The sequence below is a fragment of the Chroicocephalus ridibundus genome, chromosome 8 (genome assembly GCF_963924245.1).
Source record: "Chroicocephalus ridibundus chromosome 8, bChrRid1.1, whole genome shotgun sequence".
NCBI lineage: Eukaryota > Metazoa > Chordata > Aves > Charadriiformes > Laridae > Chroicocephalus > Chroicocephalus ridibundus.
In genome coordinates this window covers 33,455,768-33,472,531 of record NC_086291.1, presented here as the reverse complement: position 1 = coordinate 33,472,531, position 16,764 = coordinate 33,455,768, and the positions used below count along the sequence as shown (strand labels likewise).

The window sequence follows — 16,764 nt, the reverse complement described above, 5'->3', positions numbered from 1 at the left end:
TTAATAGTCTCCAGAGTTGTCGTCAATCCTCTTTCCAACTCGTTTAGGTGTGTCAGGTCTCAAAGGGGATGGCCTGCCCAGCCTGTTCAGTGTCTGCACTCCAAACAGCTCCCGTCGCGGGTCGTCACCATCTCTAGTTCTCATCCAAAATGTCAGGACTTCTCTTGGTGGGGGCCACTTTGGCTAGGGGTCTGCTTCCAAACCAGTGGTACCCCCTGAGAAGGGGAGATATCTCCTTCTCCCCTTTCCACGCTGCTCTGAGCACATGGGTAGGGAAAAGGCCGGGATGTCATGGGGAGTGCTTAATTTTTCAGCAGTGCCCTCTCTTCCAGGCCACCCCGACTGAGACAGGTTCCTCTCCAGCAGCATCCTCCCAGTCAATGCATTTGCTGTTGCGAGGTTGCCCAGGCCCATTAATCATCCTGAACGTGGCAGTGCAGGACAGAAGCCTGGCACGAGGGGAAGAAGAGGTGGCCAAGCCCAGGATCCCTGGGAGACGTACTCGAGCAGCCTCCTGGATGCGCAGAGAGAGGGAGATGCAGCCCAAATATCTCAGCCTGGCAGAGGGCTCAAGGCGTCATCGGGTGGCCCGTTTTTGGTAGCATCCCTCGCTGCAGCCATCCTAGGCAGGCCCTTATGGAGCAGAGGAGCGCGAGGTGGGGGTCCGTCCTAGCTGCCTCCCTTGGGAAACCCAAATGAACCCCGATGTTGGAAGGCCCAAACAGCTGCCTCTGCTGAGACTCTTTAAACTCCAACCTGGTGGAACTTGCAGCCGCATGTGGGAGAGAGCCAGGGCGGGAGCATGGCATGTACAACTTTTCCTCCCAGTTTTGTTTTTTTTCAGCCAATTCAGCATGCCTTTTTGCACTGGTGCATGGTGGGGAAAGCGGTCCATCCGCAGAGCCAGACGGAAGCAACTGGGCATCTTCCTTTGACAAGTGACCCTGGCCCACTGCCTTCTATGCAAGATGCTGCCTCCCAATTGCATAGACCTTATGAGCTGGGGATACACAGCCTTCCGGCTATGGGTTAGGTGGCCACAATACCCAGGCCCCCCCACCCCAGGAGGGAAGACGCTACGGAGGCCACAGAACGGTGTGGTGCAAACCACCGTTATCTCAAATAACCCATGGCTTGAGCGCCGTGTATCTGATTTATACCACTCGCACACAGCCCTGGAACCTGTGGGACAAGTTGGGGGCTGCTGGAGGGCTTTAGGAAAGGGGTTGAGACCAGAGGAGGACTCCCAGACTGCTAGTGAGACAGGCGCTTGAGGCCAGCAGCAGAGAGGAGAGGGGTGAGTTGCTTTCTGCCAGCATTCCTGGGTCTGTGTGAGCAGTGCTATAAATCCACATCAGGACAGTCTCTCATGTATGATTTGCCTTGATTAACGGGTTTCCTGTTCTTTTCCTGTTTGTCCGTTTGTTTTTTCTCTCCTGTTTTCCTGTACTATTTTTGTTTGTACGTTTTTTCTGCTCTCTGGGAATGCCTCCTCTCTCTCTGCATCTCCCTCCCTCCCCTTCCCCCTTCATGAGCAGTGGCCGAATCCATTACACTGAGATGTATGAAATGCTGACTCTTATGTCACCACCGCTAGGCCTCGGCAAGAGATGTCCTTCCAAAGTGGCCTATAAGGTAGATCAACCCTTCCTTCTATGGGGGCTAGAGCTGAGCAGGAGCCGGGGCTCGAGGGAGCTGCGGGAGGTGGGGCTGGGGGAAGCTGGGGAGGCGTTGGGGGCATCCAACGCATGTTTAGCTCGCTCCTGGGGAGCCTGGAGTGCCCAGAAGAGTCCTGGCCACGCTGGCTGGTCTCCACTGCCCACGCATGTGACGCTACTGTGGTCACTCGCAAGCCTGGGGAGCTCTGGGGTGGAAGACCCCAGTGAAATAAGAGGGGCAAGGTCAGCAATAGTGTGGGAGGGTTAGGGAAGATGAGGTGAGGAGCAGCCCTGTAGCACAGTTAGGAGGGTGAGATGTCCTTAGGACTTCACTGACCCAAGTTTGTCCCATGGGCTTGGAACCATCCTTGTCCCTGGCAGTGCAAAAACAGGGCTAAAGCCCATGGAGGTGGGAAGCAGGTGGGCAGCAAGGATGTATCATAGAACCATAGAATGTGTTGGGTCAGAAGGGACCTTTAAAGGCCAGCTAGTCCAACCCCCCTGCAGTAAGCAGGGACATCTTTAACTAGATCAGGTTGCTCAGAGTCTCATCAAGCCTGGCCTTGAATGTCTCCAGGAATGGGGCCTCCACGACCTCTCTGGGCAACCTGGGCCGGTGTCTCACCACCCCGTAGGAGCAGCTCTGAAGTGCAGGAGCCAGGGCACGTCGTCACGAGCTATTCCAAGGATGGCTTGTGCAAGGCAAAGCCAGATGCCTTCAAAAGGTGTCTCTGAGTTCTACCCCCTTGTTCCTCCTGGGGTGGTGGCCAGCAGTTGGATCATGGCACAGGCACAGCATGCTCTTGGCTGCATAGGCATGGAGCAGGAGCACGGGAAGCTGTGAAGGACGTGGGGTGGGAGCTGCACGGCTTTTCTGAGGGCAGCAGCTGTTAGGACAAGACCCGGAGCTACGGAGCAATATGTTGCCCAGGTCTAGAGCAAACTGAAGCTTTTCTTGGCCACGGGCTGCTGCCTGCAGCCCTTTCAGCTGCATTCAGGGCTGGCGAAGGGGGGATCTCTGCACACTTGCAAACATGCCGCCACCCTCACCAGCTCTCAGATGTTTGTTCACGCGTGCATACATCCACCATCACGCTTTTCCGGGAGAAAATAGGAGGCTTGAAGGCAGGGAAAGGACATGAGAAGCCGGGTGAAAAGGAATGGGCAGGGAAGGGATGACCCAAGGTATTCACAAAGCAAAATATACTCTCTGGAAAGTGGATCTGGTCACTTCGGTTTGCACCCCGCCTGCCCAGGGTGGGGAAGGAGCATGGCGTGTCTAACCTGCCTTGGTTGCCCTTCTCTCTTTCCTTCTGCACTTTTTCTACCCTTCCTTCCCTTCCCCACCCTTGGATAATTTGGACCCTGTGCATGTGCTGGCAAACTTCATCTCTGAAAGACGCAAAAAGGGAGCGCCAGGATGTAGCATGCTAGAGGAATCCAGCCGATCTGAAGTCCCTGAAGGTTAGGGACCCTCCTCTCCCCTGCCCCAGGTGGGAAGGGTTGAGAGCTGGAAAGCCAAACTCCCCGGGGAACGGAAACCTGAGCCCAGTCTCCCCTTCCCGAGCATTCCCCGCGCCCACATCCCTGACGGATCAGGCGTGGCTTCCCAAAAGTGCCGGGAGGTGCCATGACAGCCCCGGTACCATGGGGAGTGGGGCTCAGGGGCCGTTCCTGGGGTGCAGGAGGAGCCCTGGAAGGCAGTGAGCCGGTGTCCTGGGGTGGAAGGAGCCGGGGGGTGGAGGGGATGGCGGGGTGATCCTTGCCCTTCTTTTTTGGCTGTGCTGTTTTGACACTCTTTGTTGCTTTTTATTTTTTTAATTTTTATTTTTTTTCCTTTTGTTTAATGTTTAATTTCTTTTCCTCCAGCCTGGTCGATGTGTTTTTCGATATTGTTTTCCGTCCGCTGTTTTCTTCTCTCTCTTGCGCAGAGACTGGTGCTGATGAACATGCCTGTGGCCGAAGACATGACGGTGCATTTTACCTCCACCTTGATGGCGCTGATACGCACGGCCTTGGACATCAAAATTGCCAAAGGTAAGGTGGGCGGGACAGAGAGGGGACAGAGCCAGGAGGGTTTCAGAGTGACCAGTACTCATCCGTTGGGCAGGCTGACAGCATCACAGCCAAACTGGAGTTGGCTGCCCAGAGCCTGGCATGTGGATGGAAGTGATTACCTTGAACAGGCAAATTTCTGCCACTCTCCATAAAAAATTCTGTTTCTTCAGGGAAGAGGTGGCTAGTTTTCCACTGGAAGGTGTTTCTAGAGAGCTTGTTGTCCACCGTGTAAAGGGGGGGAGAGAGAGAATTCCCCTTCCTCCCCATGTACAAAACCAAACCAAGGAGGGAAAAGATCACACGTGCTTGGCTTCCTAAGGGCTGGGGAACGGAAAGCTCTCTCTCAGAGAAGATAAAATGTTCTGAGCAAGAAAACCTGCTTTGTTGTTGTTGCTGAAAACGCTCTGATTCATCAGATCAAAAGCTTTCTGCAGAAAGATGCCATTTTCAATACAATGTTCCCTGGGAACAGCTCAGCTGTTGGAAGAAAACCCAACCCAGGGCAAGACAGCAGCAAAAGCCCAGTGCTGAGACACCTCCTTGGGTTCAAACCCCTCTCGATAGAGCACAGATTTGAACCCGGGCCTCCTACAGCTCAGCAGGTTTTCCCTGGGCTTGGGTGTCTCTGGTTGGCACGTGTTGACAGCTCCCTTTGAGCTTTGGGTCTTCCTAAGCTCAGCAAATCCCTTCACCACTGTCCAGAGAGCCCTGCTCTCCTTGCGCGGCATCGCCGAGTGTTTAAGGATTTCAACCAAGTGGAGCTGCTCTTTCCCCAGCACATGATCCGCTCACCAGTGAAGAGAAAGTGGGGCAGCAGCAGGTGTGTGTGGGCTGCAGTAGGATTGGAGCCGCAGAGACGGACCCAAGGCGAGCTTGAAGATGGCAGCTTTGAGTGGGAGGGCAGGGGATGGGGAGATGGAGGCACATATGGAAGGGATGGTAGGAAAAGGTTCCCTATGAGAGCAGGAGACCAGGCTCACTGATGCAAGGTGGCCCTCCCAGCCCAGAGCGAGCTGGTTGCTGCTCAGGAACCTCACTTCAGGAGAGCAGCTCTGTGGAAGAGACCTGGGAGTCCTGGGGGACAACAGGATGACCATGAGCCAGCAATGTGCCCTTGTAGCCAAGAAGGCCAAGGGCATCCTGGGGTGCATCAAGAAGAGTGTGGCCAGTAGGTGGATGGAGGTAATCCTCCCCCTCTGCTCTGCCCTGGTTAGGCCGCACCTGGAGTACTGTGTCCAGTTCTGGGCTCCCCGGTTCGAGAAGGACAGGGAACTGCTGGAGAGGGGACAGCAAAGGACTACCAAGATGCTGAGGGGACTGGAACACCTCTCTCATGAAGAAAGGCTGAGGGATTTGGGTCTCTTCAGTCTGGAAAAAAGACGGCTGAGGGGGGATCTTATCCATGCTTATAAATCCTGAAAGGGTGGGTGTCAGGAGGATGGGGCCAGGCTCTTTTCAGTGGTGCCCAGCGACAGGACAAGAGGCAATGGGCACAAACTTGACCATAGGAAGTTCCATCTCACCATGAGGAGGAACTTCTTTCCTGTGAGGGTGGCAGAGCCCTGGCACAGGCTGCCCAGAGAGGTGGTGGAGTCTCCATCTCTGGAGACATTCCAACCCCGCCTGGACGTGTTCCTGTGCCACCTGCTCTGGGTGACCCTGTTCTGGCAGGGGGTTAGACTGGATGGTCTCCAGAGGTCCCTTCCAACCCTATGATTCTATCATTCTATGGGAAAAGGCTGGGTTTAGTTGGACCCTGCTGCCAGACCTTGATGGATGTGGACCTTTTTTTTCCCCCCTCCCTCACTGTTCAAGGCGGTGCAGATTGGCAGCAGTTAGACTCTGAGCTTCAAAAGGAGATCCTGACCATTTGGCCTCACCTGTCCCAGAAGATGCTTGACCTGTTGGTACCCATGCCAAAAAGTGAGTCTCTGTGGGAGCTGTCATCGCTGCCAAGTTTCCATCATACCTGCAGCAGGTTCTTCCCAATGGGAGGTGGGGACTGATCAGACATGTCCCCAGCTGGGAGAGAAGTGGGAAAAGGGTTTGGTTTGTGTTGCTAAAGGCTGGCTTCTGCCTTGCTCTGCCTGCCTGCTTGGGAACCCTCTTGAAAAATGCCCAGTTTGCAGTTATCTACCCCTGCCAAACCCAGAGTCTCCTGTAAATCACCTCTGGAGCATACAAGGGCAGGAGGCTGAGCATCACTTGCTCTGTTACATATGAAGATGTGATGAAGACGTGTGTCTTGGTGGTTTATGGTGACACTTTCAAGCCATTTCCATCCATTTTATCTCTGCGTGGAGTGGCTGGGTGTTCCTCTCTCTCCCTCTTTTGGAGCAGTGAGCAGAGTTTGAACGTCGTCGGGGTATCCCACAGCAGGGCTCGTCCCGAGATCCGCGCTGGTGCCTTCAGACCTGCTGTTTCTGTTAACACGCAAGTGTCCCCCCTTCGTTCCCTCTTAACACGCAAGTGTCCTCCCTTTGTTCCCTCTTATGCTCTCAGCCTCTGACCTGACTGTTGGCAAAATATATGCAGCCATGATGATCATGGATTACTACAAGCAGAGCAAAGCGAAGAAGCAGCGGCAGCAGCTGGAGGAGCAGGTGAGGCTCACTGAGGGCACATGGTGGGTGGGACGGGGATGTTCAGAACAACCTCGCTGCCTCCTACCATGGGATGCACTTGAGGGATGAAGATGGCGGTACAGGTTGGGGTTTGGTTTGGTGACTCCAAGACTATGCGTACCTGCATCCTTGGTCCCCGACAGCGAAGATGAGCATGCTGTTGCCTCCCCAAGCTTGGTTGGAGCTTGGTTGGTGAAGCACTGGATGTTCATCTGCATTTCCTGCAGGCTTAGCTCTTTCCTTTATTCCGTACAGAAAAACGCCCCCATGTTCCAGCGCATGGAGCCATCCTCCTTGCCACAGGAAATCATCTCAAACGCGAAGGCTCTGCCTTACCTCCAGCAGGACACCCTCTCGGGCCTGTGAGTATTGCCCAGAGAAAAGGGGAGGTATTCCTGTCATTTCTCTGTTCCTGCAGCCCTCTTTTTGTTCTCTGGAGCTGGCACTGGGATGCACAGAGGGTTAAAGAGCTGCCAAGAGCAGCAGAAACCCAGTCCAGAGGAGAAAGCTCCCGCCACAAAGCTTTTGCGGGGTTCCAGGTAGCTGGTGTGCATCAGCATCACCAACAGCAGTGGAGGTGGCCAAGAGGGATGGCCCGGTGTCTGCATGGATGCTCTTCTTGCAGGACCATCCTGGCACTAAGTGTAAATTCTCTTACCTAGGAGGGTCTGGGGTGGACCTGAACCTCCAGAGTGGTTGAGCAATGGGTCCCTGGGTGGTGCAGGGTTGGTGGGGGATCCCAGCACCCTGGCTGGTGGGAAAGAGATGGTGGAAGTTGCTGGTGTGGGATGTCCTCTGGCATGGGATGTCCTCTCCTGCCCGGGCACCATTTCAGATGCCCAAGGAACATGATATTTGTCCCAGAGGTCTCAACCTTGACAGCTTAGGGAGCAAGAACGGGGGGTCCCCAGCTCTGAGCCACTGGTGAGGTGATACCCAGTGACGGCAGCACCCGGCTTGTGGGCCTCCCTGAAGCTGGACCGTCTTTGCAGGAGCAGCCGGAGCGGGTTCCCCTCGCTGAGCCCGCTCTCGCCACAGGAGATCTTCCAGCTGGCGTGCATGGATCCGGCTCACGGGCAGTTCCAGGAGCACCAGTCTCTGGTAAAGTCACACACCGCCTGGCGGGCGCTCGGCTGCGGTCCCAGCGAGGATGCTGGTGGGCATGGGGAGGTGTGGGGCTGCCGGCACAGCGGCAAAATGCTGCTATCAGCCCCTGTGGCAGCGAGCGCAGCGGGGAGATGGCAGCCAGTGGGTCACTCATGGATCCGAGCAGGGGAGAAATGTCCCCAAGTGTCCCCAAGCTGGGGCTCTGGCCCCTCGCCTCTGTCCGGGCACTGGGGACACAGCCACCCCTGGGCCAGCCCTGGCCAGTAGGGCCAGGCAGTGGCAAGTGCTTTTGGGGCGAGAGCTGTGAGCGAGGTCCAATGTCCTGCAGTAAAACATCCTTCTCTTCGCAGGCGGTTCTTTTTTTCCACTGAGCGCTCATTTCAGTGGGTTACCCCGTGCTGAGTGATGGTATCTGATGTTTTCGGATTCATGTTCATTTTGTTGTCAGTGCCTGGTGTCCCCGATCCCAAACCGATCTGTCCAACCGTCTCCAACGGGAGCACACCCCTCCGGCCTCACACACGTGCTGGCTGGCAGCAGCAGTGTCTGTCTGTCTGTTTGTATATATTTATATATACATATCTGTATATATCTCTCCGTGTCTGTGTGCGTGTGCGTTCGCGCACCACCCCGGCGCTTGTCGGATGCAGTGTTGTACCACTGTGCATCTCCAGCCCGGTCCGTGTCCCCCGGGGTCTGTAGTACTGTGTGTGAGCTGTGTACCACGCAGGCGGGCGTCCCCTGCCCCGGCCACCCCCACCACACCACCGTCCTGCCAGCAAGGAGGCGGCAGATAAGACACCCCCCCGCCCCTTTCCCATAAAGTCACCTTCTAGCAGATCTCCAGGGTCACTCCCTGCCCATCTCCTCTACAAAAGAGTCCCCTAAATTGAGAATTAACCAAGATGCCACAGGTGGCGTGCGTTCTTTTAATGGGGATGTGGCCACAAAGCCTTTAAAGCAGGGTCAGGGAGAAAATCCCATATGTTTGTCCCATTCTGGCAAAAGGAGGAGTTAAAGCCCGGGCAGTCAGGGCATCACCAGATCCAGGCAGGTTTTCTGCTGCTGCTGAAGAGGTCCAGGGTGAACTGGCCATCAGGCAAGCATGAAGCACCACATCTGGGCTCCCCAGCGATGGACTGTGAATCGGAGATTATTTTTTGGTGACAACGTGATGGATGACATGTCTTAGACTCTTTTTGGCCCACTTAAGTTCTGGCCCCGGTTGAGCGAGTGGGGCTGTCCCCTGCCAACAGGGCAGAAGCAGCGCGCTGCCCCGCTCCAACCCCATCCCAAGAGCTTGGCTGTGTGTTTATTTCTAGGAGCCAGAGGTTAGGGAGTTTCAAAGAGTGCAGCCCTCTAACCGTGGCAACTACCTTCCCGTGGACACTCAGGACCACGCTGTCTCTGGGAGGGCCTCCTCCATGCCTCGTCTCACTGTGGATCCCCAGGTAAAACCAAGCAAAGCCCCCCCACGGGTGCCGGGTCCAAGCAAAGCCTACCAGGTAACACTGGGGCTTCTCTCCACACTCAGCGAGTCCCACGAGCCCCCGAGCTTCCCCAGCGCCCCCGTGTTGGAGCATCTTCCCATCTTTGGGGTGTTGCACAAAGTAGGAGAGCTGCTGTTCCCCTGCGTGGGGGACACCAGCAGCAGAGAGCAGCCGGGGTGTCGATCCCCTGGCTCGTGTGGGAGGTCCATGGTGGAGCAGGGCCATGCCAGGAGGTTGCAGGGTCCCCCCGCAGTGGGACACCCCTGCTTTCCTCCAGCCCCGGGCGCTGGCTGAGGTTCAAGGAGTGCCAGCCCGGCTGTCAGATGATCTCCCGGGTGATGAAATGCCTTTTCCTTCCTTTCCCGTTGTCCCAACGCACGCGCTTCTCTGTCTGTCCAGGGGAACCCAGGCCATATCTCACCTCGTTTGTCTGCCCGGTTTCTCTGTTGTTCTGTCTTGTACTCAGCCTCCACCGAGACACAGACGCTCCTGTGGGGTTCGGTTTTGCTGTGAAGCCTCTGGGTCTGCTTTCTCACAGAGGTCCTGGTGTCGGGGCTGGCGTGACATGTCGTGGCACTTCGGTGGGGTGTGAAGAGGAAGGGAGGCTTTGCCTCGTAGGATTTATCGACCATTTAGCAGTGGGGGGAGATGATCAGAAGAGAGGGGAGGGGAGCAGAAAGGGTATGGTGCGAGGAGAGGAGAAAAAGGAGAATGGCCTGAGGCTGCAGAGGCAAAAAGCTGCTGGAATAGAGCAAAGGAAAGTATGGGAGGAGGTGATGTTTTCCACAAAATGTGTGAGAACTCAAGCTAGAATGAGGGGAGAAGGTAGAAAGGAGAAGCACGGAAGGCAGAAAGGAAAGGAGAGGGGTGATAAAACGACAGCATGAGTGGGGAGAGAGGGACAGAACGAGCGGAGGGGAAGGGGACGTGGCAATAAAGGAGGACCAAGGAGGACCAGTGCTGCCACTGGAAAAGTGGCAGCAGCCAGGAAAATAAACACCAAGTGAGGGGCGCTGGAGGATCCCCTCTCTCTCAATGATTTCTTTTCCGATGTCTCCGTTTGCTCCACTCGGTCCTGTTTTCAAGGCGGGGAGGGATGCTGAGACAGCCTGGGGGGGACAACAGCCTGGTACCTCTCCCGTCCCCATGAGGTGGGGTGCTGCTGCTCATCCCCTGACGCGCAGCGCCTTGGCTTGAACCCACAGCTGCTGCTTTTGCTCGGGGAGCGCAGCTCCCAGCCGGTGGGGGCAGGGGAGCTCGCAAGCCCAAAAGCTAACCCCCCACTTTCCTCCTGCTCCCCCACCCCGATTTGCGCAGAGATTATTTGGTGGGGCTGTGCTCGGGGTGGCCACCCCCACCCCAACTCTCCCCATCCTGGTGTGCCAGTGATGGTGGGGCACCATCATCATCAGTAATTGCTCAACCGCCGTCCCCCCACGGCGCTGACCCCCTCCCCGGCCGGGCGGGATTGCTTGCAGGTGGTGACAGACACCAGCTCGATGCGGCGATCGTTTTCTACCATCCGGGACAAGCGCACCAACAGCTCCTGGCTGGATGAGTTCTCCATGGAGCGCAGCAGCGACAACACCTACAAGTCCCGCCGGCGCAGCTACCACTCCTCGCTCCAGCTCTCCGCCCGGCGCCTCAACGCCGACTCGGGTGAGCAAGTGGCCCCATCCCACACCAATGCCAAAAAAAACCAACCCCTCAGCCGAGCTGTCCCTTGCTCCTGGGGAGGGGACGGTGAGGACTGAAGGGGATGTCCTGCAGGCCACCGGTCCGACGGACATCGCTCAGGCGGCAGGGAGCGGGGCCGATCCAAAGAGCGCAAGCACTTGCTGTCCCCCGATATCTCCCGCTGCAACTCTGAGGAGAGGAGTCCCCAGGCGCATGATGAGTCGCCGGAGCGGCGGCGCGAGTCCCGGTCACCCAGCGAGGGCAGGTCGCAGACACCCAACAGGCAGGTGGGTGACAAAAACCCCTTCCTAAGCACAAAGGAGAAAAGCTCCTTGCCAAAACTGGGAAGAGAAGCCCCAGCTCCGGGAGCTCTGCACCATCTCTCCTCCCCATGGTGGCATCTCTGTGTCCCCTGTGAGCTTGAGCGGGTTGGGGGTACTCGGACACCCTGCCTAGCATTTGGGGAGAGAGGTGGATCTCCACACTGATCCTCTCACCACTGTGGCATCCGCTCCCTGACAAGGTTGAGATGTCCCAGCTACACAAGCCAGTGCTTGAGCGTGCTTGAAGCCCACGGAGATGCTGCCCATGGGGACCATCAGCTGGCAAGCCATTAGCTCTTCCCACAGTGGTTTTGTGGGTGCTTCTTACTTTTGACCACCAAGAGCAGACACCATCCTCATCCCTGGAGCAGACCCCGAGGCAGGGATGGGGCAGGCGAGGGGCCTCATCCAAGTGTGAGGATGCTCCGGGCACCTCCGGGCACCCCAGGTTCAGGGCAGGGGGATGGGCGCACGGCGCTGCCCATCACCCCTGTATTCCCCAGCGTGTCTTGGTGCATTGCAGGGAACGGGCTCCCTGAGTGAAAGCTCCATCCCCTCCATCTCGGACACCAGCACCCCCCGGCGAGGTCGCCGCCAGCTCCCGCCGGTGCCCCCCAAGCCACGTCCCCTCCTCTCCTACGCCTCCATGCTGCGGCACACCGGAGATGGCTCGCCGCCCGCTGAGGAGAGCGAGGGGGGCTCCCCACTCCTCTCCTCCACCTTGGAGCCCAACGCCGCCGGCCTGACCGAGTCTTCCAGCTCCCCAGCGGGGAAGCAGAGCCGCCAATCCACCCCGCAACGCTACATCTCGGAGCCCTATCTGGCCCTGCACGACGACTCGCACGCCTCAGACTGCGGTGAGGAGGAGACGCTCACCTTCGAGGCGGCCGTCGCCACCAGCCTCGGCCGCTCCAACACCATCGGCTCGGCCCCGCCGCTGCGGCACAGCTGGCAGATGCCCAACGGGCACTACCGGCGGCGGAGGCGAGGGGCAGGGCAAGGCGTGATGTGCGGGGCCAGCATCGACGTGCTCAGCGACACCGAGGAAGACGACAAGTGCTAGAAGCTGCCCCTCCTTTTTCCCCCCAACCCCGGCCCCGTCTCAGCCTCCCTGTCCCGTCCCATCCCGTCCCGCCGCCGCCGCCCTGCCCCTCTCCAATGCATGCTCTTCGCCACGCCTGGGAATGAAACCAAACCAAAACCAAATGCCAGGGGAAAAGGAGAAAACCAAACTGACCGGAACATGGAGGGGGAAAGAAAAAAGGAGGGGGGGGGGAAAGGAAAAAAAAAAAGAAAAGAAAAGAAAAGAAAAAGAAAAAAAAAAGTCTTTGTGCAAAAAAAAAATTAAAATCTGTCGACTTTCATTTATTACTATCACCTTTTTTTTTTCTGCACAGAGAAGCATTTGATGGGTGGCGGAGTGGCCCGTGGGGTGTGCGTGCTGGGGGCCAAATGAGAGCCCCCCCCCCGGCCGCAGCCCCGCTCCCTGCCCCAAGCGGGACCCCCCGGGAAGGCTCATCCCGATGGTTTTCCGCTCCCCAAGGCCGGAGAGTCCCAGCAAGAGGGGGTACCAGGGGCCCCCTTTGCTCTGTCGCTCGGGCTCGTGCTGCTGTGGCTTTGAATTTCCCTCCCCCAAGGGTCTCATCCAGCCTGGAGAAGGGGTGAGGTGCGGTGGCGGAGTGCAGGGGGACCGAGGGGTCGCGGTGCACCAGGTGGACCGGAGCGGCTCTGCCTGCCAGCGGTGGCGGGGGGGGAAAAAGAAGCCGACTGGTTTGTACTGGGGGCAGGCGGGAGAAGGGCTGGGGCTGGGGTGGGGTGGGGGCTCAGTGCTGCCAAATGTATGCTGCCTCCCACCGACATATATTTATTTATATACGGAGAACTCTAGGTGTGCCTGTGCGTGTATATACGGTATGTGTGTGTATATATATTTATATGCTGTATATATAAAGATATACACATACATGGATTTGTTTTAGTCATCTGACAATGCTGGGGAGCCCCCTGGGGTTTTTTACTGCCCGCACCCCTCTTTGGCGGGGGCAGGACCAAGCCTCCCCGGGGGGCTGCTGTGGCCCGTCGCTGTAGCAGAGCGTTGAGAACGTCACCCTGCTCCCCTCGCCCCCGTCCCAGGCGTTTCCGGCGGTGGGAATTGCATTTGCTCCGTCAGAGGTGGCCGTGGCGGCGGGGGGGGGGGTTCGTCGGGCAGCTCTGCTGCCAGCTGTGCCGTGCCGTCCCTGCGGGAGTGAGTGGGATGCCCAAGGGACAAGGACGGGGCTGTCCCTGGAGGTATGGCTTGCTTGGCGCCAGCGGTGCCAAGGGGTGATGGCAAACCTCTCAGAGGCCTCTTTGCTGTGTTTTCCCAGGAAAAGAAGATTCCGGTGTCCGCAGGGGAGAGAAGACGTTGTGCGTGCGTGACGGTACCCTAAGATCTGTCCTCCCGGCAGAGGAGCCCGGCTTCGGCACCTCCCCTGCCTCGGTATCCCCTGCAGCCATGGCCTCTGACCACTTATGAGGCCTAGCACCCCCTTTGGAGGGGGGGCTGCCATGGGGGCAGCTGGGTTTGCAAACCCCACGGCCCCGGCGTGGGGGCAGGTGGGTGTCTGAGAGGGTTCTGGGAGAAGAGCGTGGTCCGGAGTGCGAGCAGGGTGGCTCGCACCTCCTGCAAATACTGAAAATGCAGTACAGGGCCGCCTTCTAGTGCCGGTCATTAAGTAATCTGGTAATTATGTGCAGTCAGCTCTAATGATCTGCGCGCCCCCTTGGCCGTGGGTGCAACGCTTTGCCTGCCAGCCTGGGGTGATGCTGGTGGCCTTGTGGTGATGGGTGGCTCACCCTGGCGATTGCCGGCGTGTTTCTGCTGTGAGTCGTGTCCATCGTCAGCCCTGAGCGTGGTCCTGGGGAGCCGGAGGGTGCTGTGTGCCTTTGGAGCCTCAGGGAAGGGCTTGCTCCACGGGCTGGAGTTCTGGTTGATGTGGTTGGACCAGGCACGGCCACGTGCTGTGGAGATGGGACGTGGCCTTCAGCCCGCTGGGCTGGGCAGGGGGAAGCGGTGCAGCCCTCGTCCTGCCCTTCCTCCTGCCCGCGGTTTCGCTCTGCTGCGAGTTGTTGTGGTTCGGGTCCCTTGGGGCTGTTCTCCAGGCTCTCAGGCTTTGCTTTGGTCCTGGATAACCCGTGTCTTCTCCTGACCAAAAGATGCTATGGGCACAAACTGCCCTGCTCCCGCATGCGCGGATCAGCCCCCTGCCCCGATCGCTTTGTGAGCTCCTCCCCAGGGGAGCTCTGCTTTGCAAGAAGCAAATCCCACCAGCTCCAAAGGCTGCCCACTCCGTGACTCTTTGGGCATGGACCCAAACCCCTCTTTCTAATGGTCAAACTGCCCTCTGCGCACCCAAGGAGCAGGTTTCGCTTATGGGGCCAAAAAACCTACTGCCTTGATTGGTCCCTGCCGGTGGGTGGCACCTCTGCTGTCCCTGCTCGCCCCGTGCATCCTGAACAGATACTTCCAGCTGCCAGAGGATCCAAAAATTCTCCAGGAAGCCCTCGCCATCGCTCTGGCTCAGCTCCTGCATCCCCCATCTTGGTGCTTGGGGGCAAGCTGCGCCCCATGCGGCCGTGGGGAAGGTCCCTAGTGCTGGCTGATGGCAAGGGCATCTCCTGTCCCCTTCTGGGCATCGCCCGTCACCTTCCAGCCATCCATGAGCAGCTCGTGGCTTCAACCTGAAGCTGCTGGAGCGTTGCTCCCCGTGCCGGAGTTTGGGGGAAGGTGGGTCTGATGGGCAGCATGGGACCATGTGGGGGCTGGGGCCAGGGATGCGGTGGTGCTGGGGGCCGGGGGAGGCGATGCCATACAAGCTCTAAAAATAGGTGCTGGCATCGTCTCCTTCTAAATGCAGAAAGGTGTCTGACAATACGCCGGGTTCTGAGTAACAGCCCGTGGGGAGGGGAGGAGGCGGCTTTTTGTGTCTGCGCCTGTTGGGTGGGAGGAAGGGATGCTCTCGAAGAGGTGGGGGCCGGGGCGGGGGGCGGGTAGGGGGCACACTTCATGCAGATTTCAAGCTTTGGGCATGTTTCTTTCCCTGGCTGCGGAATGGGGCCAGCCGGCGGTGCGTGGTAATGCTCTGCAGTGGCGGCGGGGGCTGGGGCAGAGCCCCTCGGGGCGCACCCGCAGGTGGCGGTGGGCTGCGGCGTCCAAATCTGAGCTTTTTGGCATGTAAGACCTGTGGTTTCCTAACGTACAGAAACCGTATGAAGCAAACCAGAGTCCCTTCCATCTCAGAAGGGGGCCCAAAAATGGCCTGCTCCTGTCTCTCCTGCTAATAGCCGCAATCCTGCTCCCGCAGTGGGAGCTCAGGCAGGGACCTGCGGGGACAAGGTGGCACCTCCAAAGCATGTCTCTGAAACCAAAAACAACCCCCAAGAGAACCGTGGAAAAGACTGCGCCGAGGGGGAAGGAAAAGCAGCCCCAAGGCGCCGTTGCAGCCCGCGTCGCACTTTTCAAGGCGCTGGACTCACTTTGCTGCTGTATGATCTCTTGTCTGTGGCTTTTCAGACATCTCCTTCACCTCCTGGACAGTGGGGATCTGCCACTGCGCTCACCGTTAGGTGGCTGCTGGCCATGCTTGACCATGGGAGGGAGGATGAGGAAGCCGGGGGAACGGGTTTCAACCTCTGCCTGCACAGGACAAGCCCCTGCCCAGGCAGGAATTCACCGGTAGCATGCAACTGGTTCCCAGCTTGGTGCTGGGACTGGGCTCAGAGCCCTGCAAAGCTCCTGGGGAGACGGCGGAGGGCGTGAGGGGAGATGAGGCAGCCCCGGAGCACAGAGCCCCGCTGTCCCCTCCGGGCTGGTTGTCCCAGCCCCATCCTCCTGTCCCCCTGCGAGGCCTCGGAGGGCAGAGCCCCCCTCCCGGTGCGGGGCTGGCGGCTCCTGGGGCTGAGGGAGGGTGCGTGTGAGATGCTCTGCCTTTATCCCCCAGGCACTGGGGCGGAATGTTGTAACGTAACATGCTCGTTCGGACCCAGACGGGGAACCGAACCGATGGACGGCGATGTACAACTTCAATGTTTTTTGTCAAAAGGAAAGAAAAATAAAAACTTGTTGTAAAGAACCCCCACGGACCTCGTCTCATTGGCATCCCATCTGTGCTGGCGGGGCCGCGGGGACAGCGGGTGAGATGCCGCACCCCTGCAAAAGGTCCCCGTGGCAGGGAGGGGGTGGCACACAGCCTGTGCTGGGCAGCCCCGTCACACGGGATGGGGTGGGATGGGGTGTTCCCCAGCGTCGTCACAGGGGACATTCCCCTGCCAGACCTGCCCTGGCATCCCTGTGGTCCCCAGGCAGGGTGCGAGGCTGCGAAGGAGAGAGGCAGGGAGCATGTTTGGAGAGGGCTGTCACCCTGGGGGGAGCTGTGGCTCGTGCCTGGCTGCTTCCAGACATGCAGGCTGAGGGGCACTGGGGGGCTGGTGGCACTGGAGGGGGGCTGGGGCCAGGAGCCAGGAGAGGCACCGGTGCAAACCGGGCGGAGGAAGCCGAGAGCATCGTGGTGACATTTTATAGCCGGATAAATGCAAGGGAACACCAGCCTGTAAATGGAAGGGCTTGGAAAACTTGCTGGGATGCGGGGCTTTGGGGGATTCCAACAGCTCGGCCGTCCCTCCACGCCAGCGCCCTGGCGATGTCAAGTGGATTCAGATGCTGTTGCCTGGTCCAAAGCTCATGGGTGAGTTGTCGAGCAAAGATGCTGAAGTCAGGGCTTATATTTTTCTGTCGCAGAGCTGGTTAAAGCACAAAAAGTTCCCCAGCAGTCAGAGACAAGTCAGCAGC

At 58.3% G+C, this 16,764-nt stretch overlaps 1 protein-coding gene across 3 annotated transcripts in view; it reads left to right on the top strand.

The window, feature by feature from the left end:
- The window catches only part of CACNA1E (calcium voltage-gated channel subunit alpha1 E), a 148,172-nt gene extending 132,155 nt beyond the window's left edge, over nt 1–16,017 (top strand). The window contains exons 41-50 of one of the 3 annotated variants that reach the window (XM_063344829.1): nt 1,539–1,635; nt 3,590–3,695; nt 5,532–5,639; nt 6,219–6,319; nt 6,596–6,702; nt 7,333–7,441; nt 8,770–8,898; nt 10,416–10,596; nt 10,708–10,901; nt 11,461–16,017. In XM_063344829.1, coding sequence (XP_063200899.1) covers nt 1,539–1,635; nt 3,590–3,695; nt 5,532–5,639; nt 6,219–6,319; nt 6,596–6,702; nt 7,333–7,441; nt 8,770–8,898; nt 10,416–10,596; nt 10,708–10,901; nt 11,461–12,000 — 1,672 coding nt within the window. In that variant the 3' untranslated portion in view covers nt 12,001–16,017. The remainder of the gene's footprint in view (nt 1–1,538; nt 1,636–3,589; nt 3,696–5,531; nt 5,640–6,218; nt 6,320–6,595; nt 6,703–7,332; nt 7,442–8,769; nt 8,899–10,415; nt 10,597–10,707; nt 10,902–11,460) is intronic. The other 2 variants (XM_063344827.1, XM_063344828.1) reach the window with 2 other exon arrangements.
- The last annotated feature ends 747 nt before the right edge of the window (nt 16,018–16,764 follow it).